Source organism: Pleurodeles waltl, chromosome 12 (assembly GCF_031143425.1).
Source record: "Pleurodeles waltl isolate 20211129_DDA chromosome 12, aPleWal1.hap1.20221129, whole genome shotgun sequence".
NCBI classification, from domain to species: domain Eukaryota; kingdom Metazoa; phylum Chordata; class Amphibia; order Caudata; family Salamandridae; genus Pleurodeles; species Pleurodeles waltl.
In genome coordinates, this window is record NC_090451.1 from 648,520,669 (window position 1) to 648,537,215 (window position 16,547).

General features: G+C 42.8%; 1 protein-coding gene across 3 annotated transcripts in view; it reads left to right on the top strand.

Annotated features, from left to right (window-relative positions):
• LOC138268519 (nuclear receptor subfamily 2 group F member 1-A-like) overlaps window positions 1-16,547 on the top strand; it is a 48,583-nt gene that overhangs the window by 26,334 nt on the left and 5,702 nt on the right. Inside the window, exons 1-2 of one of the 3 annotated variants that reach the window (XM_069218242.1) lie at window positions 12,206-12,229; window positions 12,964-13,488. In XM_069218242.1, coding sequence (XP_069074343.1) covers window positions 12,978-13,488 — 511 coding nt within the window. In that variant the 5' untranslated portion in view covers window positions 12,206-12,229; window positions 12,964-12,977. Of the gene's footprint in view, window positions 1-12,205; window positions 12,230-12,960; window positions 13,489-16,547 lie in introns of those variants that run through there. The other 2 variants (XM_069218241.1, XM_069218240.1) reach the window with 2 other exon arrangements.

A 16,547-nucleotide genomic window follows, 5' to 3' on the forward strand; every position in this document is an offset into this window, starting at 1 on the left:
GCTAATCCAAATTTTTTTTTTAATTCTTTCGTCCCCATAATGTGCTGTTTTGTGAAAGCTCCCTCTGTGGCAGGTAGCTGGAGCCCGTAAAGCACAACTAAGGAATTTGAGGGGGCTGTGAGAGAACTGAAAGAGGGTTTGAAAGGAGGGGGCACTTAAGGGTCACTGACTATACAAAGTCTTCTTTTGTTTAGGGTCAAAACTGAGCATTTTGCTGATCTCACACTTGCCTGTAACTCTTTTAAGACTCCCCCCGCACCCCCATCCCTAGCCCCCTCCCTGTGGATTCTGCAGTAGCCACCTCACTGGTAAATTTGTGCAACAAGCTGGGTGTCTGTTCTCCTTAAAAAGGGAAGGCTAAGTGATCTATTGATCCAAATGTTTAAAAGGGGGTTTCTGAAAATTCAATTTTGTATTTGCTACAGAAAAGAGCCAGTAGGCACATATAACCTAGTTGACAGGGACTGTTTAAAGAAAGTTGTGGTTCGACAACAGACATCCCATTCACCGAGCCCTCATGGTGGTGTGTCACACATTCACTGGGATGCATCGGAGCAGGTTTTGTTTTCCGAAACTGGGTTTAATGAAAAGCTTTTGTTTTCTTTCTGGTCGGATAAACCTTTTGTTCAAGAACCTTTTCAGGGCCGCACAAAGGTGCTGATGCGTTTTAGGCTATCTCTAAAACATTTAAAGCGATTCCTTCTTGGGAGGAAAAAGAGAAATAAATACTATTATTTATAATTAAGTAATCGCTGGAGTTTTCAGACCCAAGGCTAGCAAGCCTTTGCTTTGGGAGATTGAACAAGCGAATGCACGAGCGTTAATAAAAGTCACTTTTGCGTGCTGTTCAGTCAGCACGGAGTTTCTTTTTCAGTTTTATTCTTCCAGAATTCCTTTAAAGCAAGGTTGTCCAACAGGACTCTAGGAGGGCTATTTCCATGCCAGGTTTTCAAGATAATCGTCAGTATTTAAATTATTTCAATTTGGAGTCCTTGTACACGTAAATGTATTTGACGGGGATCTACTGAACAACGTGCACCAAACCAGCCTCCTGCGCCTTCCTGGATAGCCCTGCCGCAAAGGTTAATACAAAATAAATAAATAAAATAAAAAGAACCCTTAGAATCAGATGTGGGTCTGTGAACTTCTTAACTCACGCAATCATGGACAAAAATGCCACTCCGAATTTTCAGGATCAGATTATTGTTATAGAAAGATAAATCAGGAAATCTACTGAAAATGCACCTTAAAACATATTTCTGTCTGGAAAAATGCTGATTCCTAATAGGTACCTGGGGTGTCACTGTGGGGTTGCCCCATACGGATCCCTAAATAATCCATGTTTTCAGTGACCAGATAAACCCTTTGTGTGGAAGCTTTCAGTGCAGGACAGAGGCTTGGAGGACGCGTCCTTAAAAGCCCTCTGCAAATGTCAGTGTTTTGAAAAGTAGCCCTGCTGAAAGCCTAGTGTGCGGCTGAAACACAGGCCCGCCAGAGCTCCACGGGGAGGAAGAGGGACATTTCCAAACACATGCTGATCCCGTCAAAAACAGGCCTAAATGGAGCACTTGTAAGGCGTGTGGGATCAAAACAAACCCTGGCAAAACCTGCAAACCCAGGCCACGTTGCATGAACTCAGTGAGCAATAAAGCCTGGCAGTTTCCAGTGGGCTAGAAACAGGTGCTTGCCAAACAAAAACTGGGAAAAATGGCAACTGGTGCATATAACAGGGCAATGTTCCTGCTCTGTTGGCTGAGGGCCAGGAGATTTGTCGGCAGTTCGAAGGGATCTCAAAATGGGAGCTGCCAAACTTTAAAGGTAACTACTGAGGTGGCTGGAGACAAAACGGACTGACCCGGAGCCGGGGTCAAGCATGTTATAATAAACTCAAACTGCGCGACTCCAGTCCGGAGAACCCCTTCTTTCTTTTGGTTCTGGTTGCCTCCAGTTCTGCTGAGGGGCCTAGAAGGTTTTTTGCCTTCTAGCAGGCAATAGACTATTCTCCTCTCGGTTTTAAGCTGTAATTTGATTCTGAATATTTTTGCTACTTTTTCACTTTTTGGTTTATGTGCATTACCGGGTCCGAATGTACATTTTCTTTGTTTTATGCACCTTAACGCTGAAACCATGGTATCGCCTGCTCTACAAGTAATACACTAATTTAAAATAAGCTAAGAAGTCAGGGTTTTTTCACATTACCCAGAAACAAATAGTTCTCCAAAGTAACCATTAGCATAAAGACATTTTTGTGCTATTTACACAAATAAAACAAGCACTAACAAAACCAAAAATCCCTGCCCGTGAAACCTAGTGGCTTTGCCAATGCTTGTTTTTTCTTTTGATGAGAAGGCTCGCGGGTCTGCAACGTCCAGCATTGATTGCATTCTTTTAAGCATAAGAAAATTCATCAAATACATCATCACCATTTGCCTGCAACACTGGAATAGCCAAAATAAGTTTAAGGTGGCAACCATCGATATTATGAGATGCCATACTCTTAGTGCACGAGGAAAGTGGGAACTGGGAGGTACTTTTTAATAGAGAAGGTTCGTGGAAAATGGGGAAAGCAGGAAAAGATGAATAGAGAGTGAAGGTAGTAACAGGCACTGAAATGAAAGGTCTGATGTCAGCCCTGGAACGATAGGTGACATCTATTAAAAGGTAAGATAGATGCAAGATTGTAGAAAAGATTGATCAAATCAGGAGCAGGGAAGTGAAATGTACGAGGAAGCCACCCAGTCGCGAGTAAGAGCCGAACCACAGTGCACTTAATGCATTGTAATGTTCACACTGGGGCACTGACAGCTAAAGCTGCCTGTAGGCAGACCGAAAAATGGGTGTACAGCAAGGAAACCTTTGTGCCACAAGGATTCAGTGCCTGTTTGGTGTTATGTGTTCCCGCAAATGCTGATAGTCATTTGTATGCAGAAACTGAAAAACCAGTGTCTGCTCAAAGGAATATAATCAGTTGTTGATTTGGTGTAGACAATATTATGCAAATCACGAGTGATTAAAAAAAGAGCCCATTTTCAGGGCTGGCTCACGTAAGCCCATCTACCCCTCTAAATAGCCCACCTGGAAATGCCCAAATATCCTGTTCACTCATGGCTAATGGACACAGTGCAAAGCATTTGGGACTTCTACAAATAAGATTGTATAAGTCTGCTTTTCTCTAATGATTTACAGGCTAACAATGTGGCTGGCCAGTAAATTTCTATTTATTGGGATACCCGTACTTGTTTTAAAATGAAGGAGTATTTCAGGGCTTAATTTGTAAAAAGTTTAAAACCAGAGTTTTTCTCAGAAGCTGGTGCTGATGAACCTCAGAATTGGCGAGTACAAAGGCTGCGTAGTCCAGATTACTTCTCATGCCTTTTACTTTTACCACCACGTGCCCCCCGCCCCTTTATCTCACTCTAGAAGGTTCTTTTGAAACCCTTCTTTCTCCCTCTGGCGCTGTTTTTCCATCTTTCTTTGCCATCTTTTCTGTTTTTCTCTTTCTTGCTCTGGGTCAAAGTCTGATGGGGAAAGCTAGCAGCCGGTGGGCCCCACCTGCAGCCACTGGCTTACAGAAGCACTGGACATCTCAGGGGTGGGCTCACCCGTGCAAAGTAGAATAGTAAGAAAATTCATGTACTGCACCTCAGAAACTGGAATGTCTGTGGTTTAAGCGAATGTATTAATAGTTCCTAACTCAGTGGTGATCATGTTGGACCTAAGAATTATTAAATGCTAAACCTAACCTTTGAACCTGCTGTTTCAAAAAAGAGCTCTGCAGAGAATGTTAATCCATTGTGAACAGGTATTACCTAGTGTACCTTTCTCAATTTTTTCTGTTTTTTTAGGTCTCTTAATGGCCAGGACCTGATTTTTGTATAATATACATACTGATAGGGCCTTTCAGCCAGCCCCCTCCATCCATAGGTCTGTTACTGTTTCAATCACGTTCTTCCACCCACTGAAGTGTGCAACGAGGGCACTGGGCCACCGCATGTCAGCCATTGGCTAACTTCACTCTGAGTGACACCATTTTCCCCCTTTTACGAGGAGCACATCCTCATACTAAGTAGTTCTCTTCAGAGCCAGGGACTACTAAAATAGTGCGTGTTTTTTTTTTTGGACCACAAACAGTTTTGCTTTTAGTTATTTTTTTTCAATTATGAAGGCTTGGCAGCGACCCCAACGATAACCTTTTGCAAACACCATGACATAAAAAAATACAGGCTCTTAAAGCTCAAAATGTAAGGGCCCACAGGACTGCAAATGCTTGTTACTTTCCGGACTCGTACCAACTTTATTTTTATCGTGTGTTCTGGACCCCTTCTTCTGCCCGTTTCACTACGCGCCGTTTCTTCGGCACTCAGTGTTTTAATTAGCGCCCGTTTCGCCGCCTGACCCTGTTTGCCGCCTGTCACGTTTTACTGCAGACGTGTTCTGTTCTCGCTGCGCAGGTGTGCGCATCTCCCACGCGCCAGCGTGAGTGAAAGGTGGGGCGGCCCCGGGGGGCGCGTGCCCTGGCGGTCACTCACCTGTCCTTCACAGGGCTTTGTTTGTCAAGTCTAATCTTGTTCACGGGGACAGGAATTTTACCCAAATGCTTCCAGCGGCTAAAACGCTGCCCTGGAATGGAGGAAAGGCGAGACTGGCAGGCAGCCTGCTGCTTTCAGAGATGTTCTGGACATTTCAAGTTTTTGCTTTACTGTTTGGGCCCACATTACGATTTTTGATGCAAGTCCTGCTTGTTCCATAAATGGTAGTTTGCGGTCGAATCAGGGTTACGAGTTTTGCGGAAACCGTGCATCTCTGGGTTTTTCCAACACACATACTTTGAACCGAAAGAGTCGCAGGTTGTAAACTTGTATAATGTGGCACCTAATAATTATTGTACCCCACAGAGTTGGTAGCTGGAGGTGTGGCCCTTCACTATTATTTTCAGGTGGATATTCCACTTTTAGACACATTTTCAAGACTGGGAATGTGGTTCCACTGTCCCAGGCTTCTGAACTACTAGTTGGTTCTCCCTTAAAAGTAATTTCAGGGCTGCTCTGCAGATTCGATACAATGAAGTGTGAATTCCCTGTACTGGGCCGCATCACCTTCCTGAAGTAGTAATGAGAGACAGACAAAGGGCAGGCCCTGCCTTTAATCTTCCTTGATCAACGGAATCTGCAGTCCCAATCCTGACCCTACCACCTAACAAAATGGCAGAGCTCTGGAAGAAATACTCAGCCTTTTGCTAGCAACATTCTGCTGGAATTTCCTCACTTCAATGTCTGGGTCTCCACCTTCCAGCCACAGGAATGCAGGCAATACACTTCCACTGTATGGGAAAGCTGTTGTCACTCTCAATCTTATGCTCTGGTAAACCAGGGGGCATCCAAAATGGATCCCACTGCCCTTAGTAGTCAGACTCACACGGAGACCTTCAAACATATATATGCTACCCATATACTACACATACCCACGTACTCAACATAAACATAGAATATCATAGAAAAGTTCTTGCTGTCCCATAGCATAACTTTACACAAGAGGGTTCAGTGGGCTGCAGTTTCACTAACAAAAATAAAAAGGTACAGTCACACTAGAAGGTCACCAAAGACAACCATCACCACTTTACGTGATGTAACCTGGCAAAGACAGTAGTTCTTTGACTGATATGAGGGTGCACCCGGGGCACCCCGCCAGGCCACGTGATATTCAGGCTAGCGTCTGCAGCCATGCTAGGTTAGCCTGGCACCAGGGCCAATATAAGTCGGCATACCAGTATCACTCGGAGTTGTGCATTTATGATTGAGTAAACACAGTTTTCCATCCCTGGAACATTCCTGTCCCAATAGACGCCTATCGTTGTCTTTGGTGCAGAGTACGGGATGTGCTTATTTAGAGCAGTTTATCACTTCTGTCGGTGCATAGTTTGTGGTGTGCTGAGGGAGCGGTTCATGGCACACTTTGATGCAGAGTACCTGATGGGACTAGTTAGCACAGTTCGTGATTCGCTTTGTTGCGGGGTTTGTGCATCTATTCAAGAGCATCACTCACCTTGGAGTAGAGCATATGAACTGAAATCCAGTTGATTCAGGAGGTTTGCAAGGTGAAAGAAGCTTAGACACCCACTCCTCCTCCACGCCTATCCTAAGAATCTCACATAGATGTGTCCAGCCTGGACTACGGATCACGTGCCACACTTATTGTCCTTTCACAAAGCAGGCAGTGGTGGCTTATCTTTTTTTTTTTAATGAAGCACTAAAGAGACTAGGAAGCAGATGTTGTAGAACAGTGGTTCCCAACCTTTTGATTTCTGTGGACCCCCACTTTAACATTAATGGAATCCAGGGACCCCCACTGAATCATCATGGGAATCCGGGGACTCCCGCCTGAGTCATTACTGGAAGCTGGGGACCTAATTTGTCAATATTTGTTAATATTTTTTAAGTTTCTGGGCTCTCGCGGACCCTCATTGGTCCCCGGGCCACAGGTTGGGAACCACTGTTGCAGAAGGTATAGAAGTTGTGAACGTTAAAATATGAGCCTGGGCCATCAAAGGGCGATTCACCGACCGTGTTAGCTGGTCGTGATAAACCGCCTCAAACATGCCTCATTTACTTTGGTGTTCCATAGAGCGCTGCATGCCTATTGTGTTAAAGCACTGCATTTGCTAACGGCCCAGGGTGACTATATGTACAGAGAAGGCCTTGGTAGATTTGTGCGTGAGGGCCCCTCACTGGCCTAGCTGAGCTAGCTTCACCTATCATGTCGACAGGCCTCGGCCAAAAGCCCTGGATAGGATTAGGGCTTGATTACAAGTTGGTCAGTGTATTCTGATCCGAGTGTAAACTCTTACTTATGCACAGGTTGGAATTATGATTTTGGTTTTAATTAATGCATCTGATAATTCCTGGATGCGTTAAGTAACTCAAGCTTTGTTAAATAGCTGGCAGATCAAATCTGGTGTTGTTTTAACTTTGGAAAAAATACATGATTTACTGTATTGTGCAGAATTTGATGCATTAAACACCAAAATCTGCATCTTATTCCCCACAGACTCAAACCAGGTACTATTTATTGCACCCGATAAATAATGTACCCCATCGTTATTTATTGGGTGTGCTAATAGCACCTAAACTTGTAATCGGGTCCTTACTCTAATTAGCCGTTCAGGGCAGGCCTTTATGGATTTGCCTGTTGTGTTAACATATCTTTGACGAGGCCTGGCCTGGAAGCTTCGCTTATGTTTGCTGACATCGGACGGAAGTCCTCACTATAAGTAGAATTCACCTTCTGTATTGCCACTTTTTTGTTTGTGCTTAAATTGGTGGTACAGTCACTGAAAAAAAATACAATTTTGCGGCCTCTGCGTTTCTGTCAACATTAATTTCTGGCTCTTGACACGCAAGCCATCATTAGCTGAATAATTTTCAGAATTGAACAGAAAGAGGTGTTTTTCTCTGAAATTGCTACTCAACTATTATGCTGCAGTACCATGTTAGACACTTAACAAAAGTTTCCTGTTTAAGAGATGTTGCGTGGATAGTGGTCACATCCCCATCTAATGGACATGTGAATGGCATTTGCCCATATCAGGGAGCGAGAAGCAGTAAGTAAATGAAGTGAAAACAAGGTTGATTAATGCTTCCTAGGGTTGTTCCAGAGTTGTTTTCAATGGAGAGGTGCTGCATACTTGCCATGTAACTTGCCTTTCTTAGCTGCATACTAATCAAGTACAGATTTGATGATCTAGTGAGCTTGAAACACTGAGTCGGCCCTACCAAGATTCTAACAGGTGAAGACTGTCTGAATTTTACAACTGTGATTTAAACCTGGTGAGTGCAAACCAAGTCAGGTGCTTCTATGCAACTCACTGGTCAGATTGAAAGGTCTGTTTTTTCATTCAAACCAGTTTCCATAATTACTTAACGTGGAGAACTAAACCTGTGAACCAGTGCTTAATTTGTTAGTAAAAACGTGCCGGTGCCCGAGCTCTCTTAAACACGCAACTGCTGCAATTAAATGTGCGACCACCGAATTCTGAGGAAGCGTAATCCTGAAGCCATCTCGGGCCTCATTAATCCATTTACAGACACTCCCTGCCCCTTCAGCTCATTCTAGCAGTTTCTGTTTTCTCCCATTGTGATGCTTTTTCGTTTTTCTCTTCTTCCGGCTTCCCCATATGTGTCTTTTGCTCAAGGTAAATGCTTGAGACAGAAGAATAAGCGCCGGCCCTCAAAAATAAGTGCCGGTGCTCAGCACCGGAAACAACAAGCACAAATTAAGCACTGCTGTGAACACTGAAAAAGGGAATTTCACCGAGATTAAGTTAGAGCTCAGGAGCTGGATCCCTTTAAATGCCAAACCTTATTATTGATGCAGGGACAGAGGAATTAATCTGTTTATACCAATGTGAACACATTGTGGTGTTAGAGTAAAGAACCAGTGATCACATGACACAAGTGAACAGACTGCTTGTTATGGAGCCTTTGTTTGGCTGGGCACCCAGTCTAGCGACAGGTGGGAGGGGAGGGGGTCCCCTGCCCCTCAGAATCTATTCTTGGACATGTTAATGGTTGAAGAAAATTACAGGGCAGGTGACACAACCAGAAATAGTTTGACCTTTCTCCTTATACAAGTTGCACCTGTCCCTCTCTCCTGTTTTACAATGAGACAACCCACGTCAGCAGATTCCTAAACTATGTTCATCGAGGCAGGGGTCTTTTCCATGGGATCCGAAAGAACCTTCGGCCCGAGGAAGGGTCACCTGGACACGGCAAAGTCAAAGTTTGCAACATGAATGTGTTTTGTTCACATGCTGTGCGTTATTCTGCCATCTAGCGGTAGGGCTCGGAATGGTATCTTCTTTTTTTCTTCTTGTAAAGTTGTTTTCTAGTACACTGGCCCTAAACGTGCCCTTTAAGACTCACCCAATGCTTGATTACCAAAGAACTGCAAGCTCATGATGGAAAAATCGAGTACCCACAGTAAAGTGCAGTAGAGCAGAAACATTCCAGTTCTCTGTTTCGTTTGGGGTATTTTAGGTAGGACAAGTGCCTCTGGAGACTGCTTCAGTTGTGCTGGAGTGTAAGGCGTATTGGTTAATGTGGTAAAGATTATAGCATGCAGGGCGTGCAGGTAATGTCTACCAGGGTAAAGCTGAAGGATTACTTTTAGGGCCTTATTTGTAAGGTTTGCCGTCTGCTGTATTACATGTGTATTATTGCCAAGGTCACTGCCATTGTCTGGCAGGAGGTGATGAAATTATGTGGCAAGGCTGAATAAATTGTGTGGCATCAAAAGGCAAATTATACCTAATAATATGGCACGTCTTGTGATAGCTTTACTTCATTACATAGTCATTTCTACACATGGTAACATTGATAACAAGTTCTCTTTATTAACTCCCAGACACAGCAGTAAGCAATTGAAAGAAGACCAGTCAACATTCGCAAAGGGGTTTCCCCGTCACTTGGACATATGTCTTCACGTTTTAGTAACCTTTTATCCCTTTGAGCTAGTATCATTTTTTTTGTTCAAATTTGCAGATTGGGCAAAAAATTATAGATTATGTGGCAAATGTTACAGGTCCATAATTATGCAGAAAAAGCAGCGGCCGCAGAGTCCCAACATTTCCAGCGGCCCTGATTATAGCCTTTCTTACTTGTAATTCAGCAGATGGGAAATCAGCCAAGTTTGTATACCTGTCTGCCGACCTCTTAATAAGGCCCCAACTCTAGTTTTTAAATGTGCGCTTAGTTGAGGACCCACCCCATAGCAGAAGGAGCACATTAGTCAACCTTTGCATTTTAGCAAACCTCACTGTCCTTGCTGGGAATTGTAAATTCACTTATCTCATTTTAGGTTCGGGACTACGAATGCCCAAACGTAAAGCATTGTTGTCAAAACAGTCATGATTGACCAATGGTTTTCTTTGCTGCCCTATGGGGTGAACGCCCCAGGGGTGAACTTGGAAGAGTTTACAACAGGTCAGAGTCTGAAGCACCAGTAGAGAATAGGGCGGACTCAATCAAATGGAACGTTGTGCCTGATATTGGACCAAACTCTTCCCCAGTCCTGCTGGTCTTACAGCAATACCAGCCCGTTGGCTTCAGTCACCCTTATACCCGTTTGTCTCTTTAAATTGTGGTATATTGGTTTTTATATGGTGCTTTCCTGCTCCCTGCAGTGCCCAGACCAATGCACATTTGTGGTAAAGGTGTGCGAATTGTGGTGTGTTTTGTCGGTTACTTAATATCAGTTCTGTCCCCAGCCCTTCATGTTGAATTATTATTTATTTTTTTAGATAACTAATGCATTTTGTTCCAAAAGGCCCAAGGACAAAGCAGTGGATTTTGGATTTGACGAGACGACATACAGTGCTCCGCTGCGTTTGGCTGGGGTCGTGCTATAGAAATACCATACACATACATTTGATATGCCGCCCTGTGGCCAAGCAGTGCAGACGGGGCATAGCTTCGGGGGTGGGGGTATTTGGGGTGTTACCCCCCCTTTCAATATATGCATTTTCTGATAAATAGTTGGGTACAGATGCTTTCAGTCGGGTATGCTGAGACGTCCTCCGATTTCACCAGGAAGTTTTACATACACACAGACAACACGCACACACACACACACACACACACACTCCCGCCTCTCTGTCTTGGAAGTCCTCAGAATATTGGTTATTTTCAAAAACATTTTTTTTTTTCTCTTAACACTCCTACCAATCCGCTTTCCTCTCCCTTTCCATTGCCCATAGGCCCCGCTCATGCACCCTGCTTGCCCTGTAATGTATTTATTTAAAGATTATAGTCCAATACTTTTTTAATCATCATCTGCTCTCCTGTACTCCATCCTCCCTGCTTCCTCCGTGGACTGGTGTTCAGTGTAAAGATGCGTGGTATATCCGTGGGACCGCACCCCCACTCGCGTAGTCTTTCACTGTTTCCACCCCGACCCCATTTAATTTCCTATCTTTTGCCTTCCGCCTGTTTTCATCAGTAAAATGTGAAAATAAAGAATGCAGAAAATCAAATCTCCATACAGTTCCTAGCATCTGAATTGAGAGAACATTTTTAAAAGAAATAATATATATAATTTTGCCAAATCATTCTGTGAAATGTTAGACATTGTTTTAGGCTTTTTAATAAACCATACTAAATGCAACAGTCAATTAGAAGTTTTGGTTAAAAAAAAAATGTATTTTATATTAAAAACAAAATCCCTCACCACCCTTTAAGAAACACATTATTTCCTGAAAACCGAAAATATATATATATATATATATAATTTTATTTTTTGGAAGTTCAGTAAACAAATTATCCATACACCCAATCTTTTCATGTTTTAGGAAATATTGTGGTTTTTAAAAGAATGGTCAGACATTGAATTTTTAATTTAGAATGAAGCTTTTCCAAACCTTTCAAACAACTGTTGCATTTAGTTTGGTTTATTAAAAGTGCCTAAAACAATGCCTATACATTTGACAGAATGATGTGAAAGTTTGCTAAATACTGCGTTTATTGGAAAAGTTTTGTTTTGCAGTAAAAATATAGATACTTCAAATTGTCGTTAGACGATCTTGCCACAACTTTAATTTGTGTAAGACAAATTTCACCAGTAAAGTAGGGAACACGAATTTTCAGATTTCTACGATTTTACTAAAATTGTGGGTGTTAAATTAAGAAAAACTTTCATAGCCCAAAAAAAACGAAAACCTTGGCACATGCATATGTCTCAGAATCACTAAAACACCAGGGGATGTAGGACTTTGTCCCCGATAATGTCACAGAGGGATCCAGACTGTGGCTGATTTGCTTATTTGGGGGTAGAAGGAAATGGGCGGGTTATAGAGGAAGTTCTATAGGAAGTAAACAGAGCACTACGTACCTTCTGCTCTGACAGTACCTCACATCACTGATGACCTCCAGCACGAGGGGCAGCACGTGACCAGTGTCAGGAGTGCAAAGGGCACGCCAAGGGTAGCAACTGCTGTGCTGGACTAATCCTGATTGATGTAAGTGAGCACATTATGACTTCAGAGGAATATCTTCTCTCGTGACACGTGTAGGTTTGAAAATAACTTGTTTCACCATCCATCGATTGGCTCATATGTGACTTCTATTCACTTAAAAGACTCAGTCAGAATGCGTGTGCTTCAAACCTTGGAGCAAACGTATTTAAATAGTAAAGTTAGTAACTAAGGCACAATTCAAAAAGGGTTTTGTGTATAACTGAGGTGTGCAAAAAGGGATCTTTCAGTTTTTAAAGTCAAATATAGATTTACAGAATCAGCTGAAGTGCATTTGTACAGTGCACTTGGGGTTGTGTGGAATCTACCAGTGTGGAGGATTTTCTAGTATAGAGGTTCCCAGCCTGTGGTCCAGGGACCCCTGCGGGTCCGCCAAGCCTTCTCAGGGGGGTCCGCGATTGCTTTGGAAATTCAGTAATATGAACAGATTAGGTCCCCAGCTTTCAGTAATGACTCTGGGGGGGGTGGTGGGAGGGAGGTGTCCCCGTATTCCAATAATGATTCAGTGGGGATCCCCAGGTTTCAGTATTGATAAGGGGGGGGTCCACAGAAATCAAAAGGTTGGGAACCACTGTCCTAGTGTCTACATTTTAGGCTAGGGAAAGAAAGAGGCGTTCATGGAAAATTGCCTTTTACTATGCATAGAACTTGCAAAGATAGGTATGTTTTGGGTTTTTTCACTTTGTTACAAAGTTGAGGGGCTGTGGAGCAAGCACTATTTAAATACACATGCTAGAGGCATATGTGCTGTAGATGCTCATGACTAGCAGTCTCCTGCACCGCATACAGAGCGCACAACACGCTAACTTACAACACCAGTACTCGCAGAGCAGGCTGTTAGTTAAGTAACTTTTTCCATTTAAGATATTTGTTTTTTGTTGCTCATATCATGCTTTCTGAGGTTGAATAGTGATCCATATTTCTCATTTCCTTCACAGCAGTCCAGCGTGGACGAATGGCGCATCCACAGACGAGCCCTGGCCAGTACGCACTCACCAACGGCGACCCATACAACGGCCACTCATACCTGACGGGGTTCATCTCCCTACTCCTTCGGGCAGAGCCCTACCCTACTTCCCGCTATGGCGCCCAGTGCCTGCAGCCCAACAACATCATGGGTATCGAGAACATCTGCGAGCTGGCCGCACGCTTGCTCTTTAGTGCCATAGAGTGGGCCAAAAATATCCCCTTCTTCCCCGACTTCCAGCTGTCGGACCAGGTGTCCCTTCTGCGCATGACGTGGAGCGAGCTCTTTGTCCTCAACGCAGCCCAATGCTCCATGCCACTACACGTGGCACCACTGTTGGCCGCTGCAGGCTTGCACGCCTCACCCATGTCCGCCGACAGGGTGGTAGCTTTCATGGACCACATACGCATCTTTCAGGAGCAGGTGGAAAAACTGAAAGCCCTGCATGTGGATTCGGCCGAGTACTCCTGCCTAAAAGCCATTGCTTTGTTTTCACCAGGTGAGTGGAAGTCAGTCAAGCAAAAGTGCACATCCAAAGCAAGCGCGAGACTCTGTGAGGGGTTTGTCAGACGTATAAAAAGCACACATCATGGTCTTGAATGAAAAGTTCCAAGCCAAGCTAATCACGTGATCTTTACTCTTTATAAAATGGCATCAGGAAATGGGGTCGTGAGAATCATTAAAATTGACATTTTTCTTATCAAGTGATCACATGGGCTGATCTCTCTTAATGCCCTTCTCCACTACTGGTTTGTTTTTAATTCAGATAGGTATTTACAACAACCTCTGCCACTGAAATTGATTTTGTTTGACATTTTGCTTTAAAAAAAAAAAAAAAACGCGTTTTAACTGAATAGGATTATTCAGAAAAATCCAAACTCTTAAAAATGGTAAACTTTTTTTTTTTAGCCATTTTCAATCAAACATTAGAACTTTTAGCTATGTTTCTAAAAATGAGTTAGGAGCACAAAAATAGGACGTATGAAATAGCATCTTGTAAGCGTTGTTCTGGAGTTTAGAACAGAAGGCATTGTTGACCAAACTTTAAAAAACGCCATTTAGTGTCCAGTGTCCTTTCATGGAACTACACAATATCTAGGTAAAGAAGTCAATTATTATGGGTCTTTGCTTATTTTATTCGTGCAGATCTGTAGGTGGAAAATATGTAGCTTTGCCAAATTTACAAATGCTTTCTCTTAGATCTTGAGGCTTAAAGAGGTAAAGTTTAATTTTCTATAGTTCGAAACAGAACTTAAAAAATGGCCTGTAATAAGTCTGATATAACCTCACTTGCGTAGTTGTAGACTTTCACTCTGAAATGGGTTCTTTAAAGCAATTGGCAAACAACAGATCTCTGTTGTTTCCAATGTCAATGATACCCATTTATCGACCTCTGAAATTCAGAGAAGACAGGCTAGAATATGAACCTGTGGTCGATCCTCTTAGAGGAAGCATTTGTTCTGAGCCTTCAGACCTAGGCCCAGATTTATATGAGTTTGTGTCAGGTTTGCATTATTATTATTTTTATTTTTAAACTCTAACCTACAACAAAGTATTCGGTTGGGGCTTACAATCCAACACAAATTGTGTGGAATTCACAATAGAATGTGGCCTAGAGATGGATTTTGACTTTACCTTGAACAATCAACAAACTCATACCTCCAGATACATTTTTTGCGGAAGTACATTGAATTAGGTAATCCTTGGAGGAAGGCAAAACCTTTGACGTCACCTAACGTCACATATTTTTGAATGGGCTTAAGTCACTTATGAATATGGGTTTCAAATAAGGGAAAGAACATCTGGCAATGCTTTAGGGTGTAGCCATGCCCAATTTATGTTTTTGTTTAGTTATTAAGTGGAAGATTTATCAAATGTAATATTATTGTAGTGATTTCCAAAACTCTACTGCAAAAATATTGCACTGAGTTGGTGGGATAAAAGATGGCTGTGGCAATGCGTCTGCTCAGTCACAAATGTTTACATTTCTTTTTGAACAGGTGTGTGTGTGTGTGTGTGTGTGTGTCATGTGGCAAGCCTTGCCACTACAAAATGGAGATAGGCCTACTTTCTGTGTCATCTCTTTCCTAAGGCTACAATTCAGGTAGACCTAAATAGTCTGAATCATGATCTCCACCCGCTCACAAGTCCAGTGCTTTTCATTGATTACTGCAGAGCTCACCAGCAATATGCCCATTTAGAAATCCTCCATCTTGCAGAGGTCACTTGGAAGGCTTTATGATGGCGCACAAACAAAGGTAGCGACACTTGTTCAACAAAGAGTGATTCCTTCCTCACCCAGCTGAAGAGTATCTGCCCTATCAGACGCTTTGACAGGAACAGCGCAAGAATTATTGGCGCCACGGGAAACAACTGCTTCCACTCCCCAGCAGAAAGTCTTTATTTTCAGATCTTTTATATAACACACTACTTAGCGCTTGAGTTGCTGGGGCGCCATTGGATGATAGGCCAAGAGCATAGGAACCCTCTGAGCATAACCGATCTACCTCTCACAAATTTGAGAACATTGGTGCACTTGAGTTAAGGCAACAAAATGGTGAAAGGAATTTGGCACCATTGAGCACAACATATCTACCTCTCAAGAACCTGGGAATACGTGGCACTTTTATGGCATCAGTGTTACCCAGAGGACTGATTGCCATTGCTACAACACCTCTACCAGTTAGCGCTCAAGGGTTTGGAAACTCTGGGCAAATAATTTAAGTCAACAAAATGGTTCATATTTTTTGTGTGTCGTATTTCCAGCTTCTGTATTCAGATTCAGCAAACAGCAACTGTTAAATATCCTTCCAAAACTATTAACCGACTTGTTGGAGGGATGTTGTGTGGCCTTCCACACACATCCCAAAGGCACTCCTGTTTTATTTTGAAATAATTAGCAGTCTCCTCATTAACTATTTTCCCTTCAAAATGTCAAAAACGGTTGGCTGGACCCTGCATCACAGTCAACAAGAATGTAACAAAATAAACCATCTCCAAACTTATCTCACATTTTTCTACTTTTGAAGTATCACAAATCTGGTTAAAAGTCCTGGAGTGATTTGTGACGGAGCCCTTTCAACAGAGCCGCAAATCAGTCAGATATTGAAAAGCTGTCGCATTACATCAGGATACTAAAAACGGCATCTGTCCGGAGGAGGGTGTAAAAGATGATTGCACGTGCAGTCTTTGCGCTATTGTAATATCCTTTACATCGGCTGCTGAAAAACTGCGAGCTCAGCTTCAGAAAATCCAGAACTCAGCAGCAGAAGCCACGTCCAAACGTACCACCTAAACTTGCATGATCGAACACATTGTGGATGGGGTTGGGCCCCTATTGACTGTACAGATCATGTTTAAACAGCCGTTGCATTTCATACATTTTTGTGGTCGGATCCTCTTTCGTACTTAAAGAACACTGTGCTATAAATTAGACTAAGTGTATGTGAAGTTGACGTAATTTGTTTTCATGTAACTTCGTGAAATGACGCCAAAATTACATGAAATTACGCTTAGTTGTGCAAAATACAAGTCTATCATTTTGAGCTGTACTTTAGT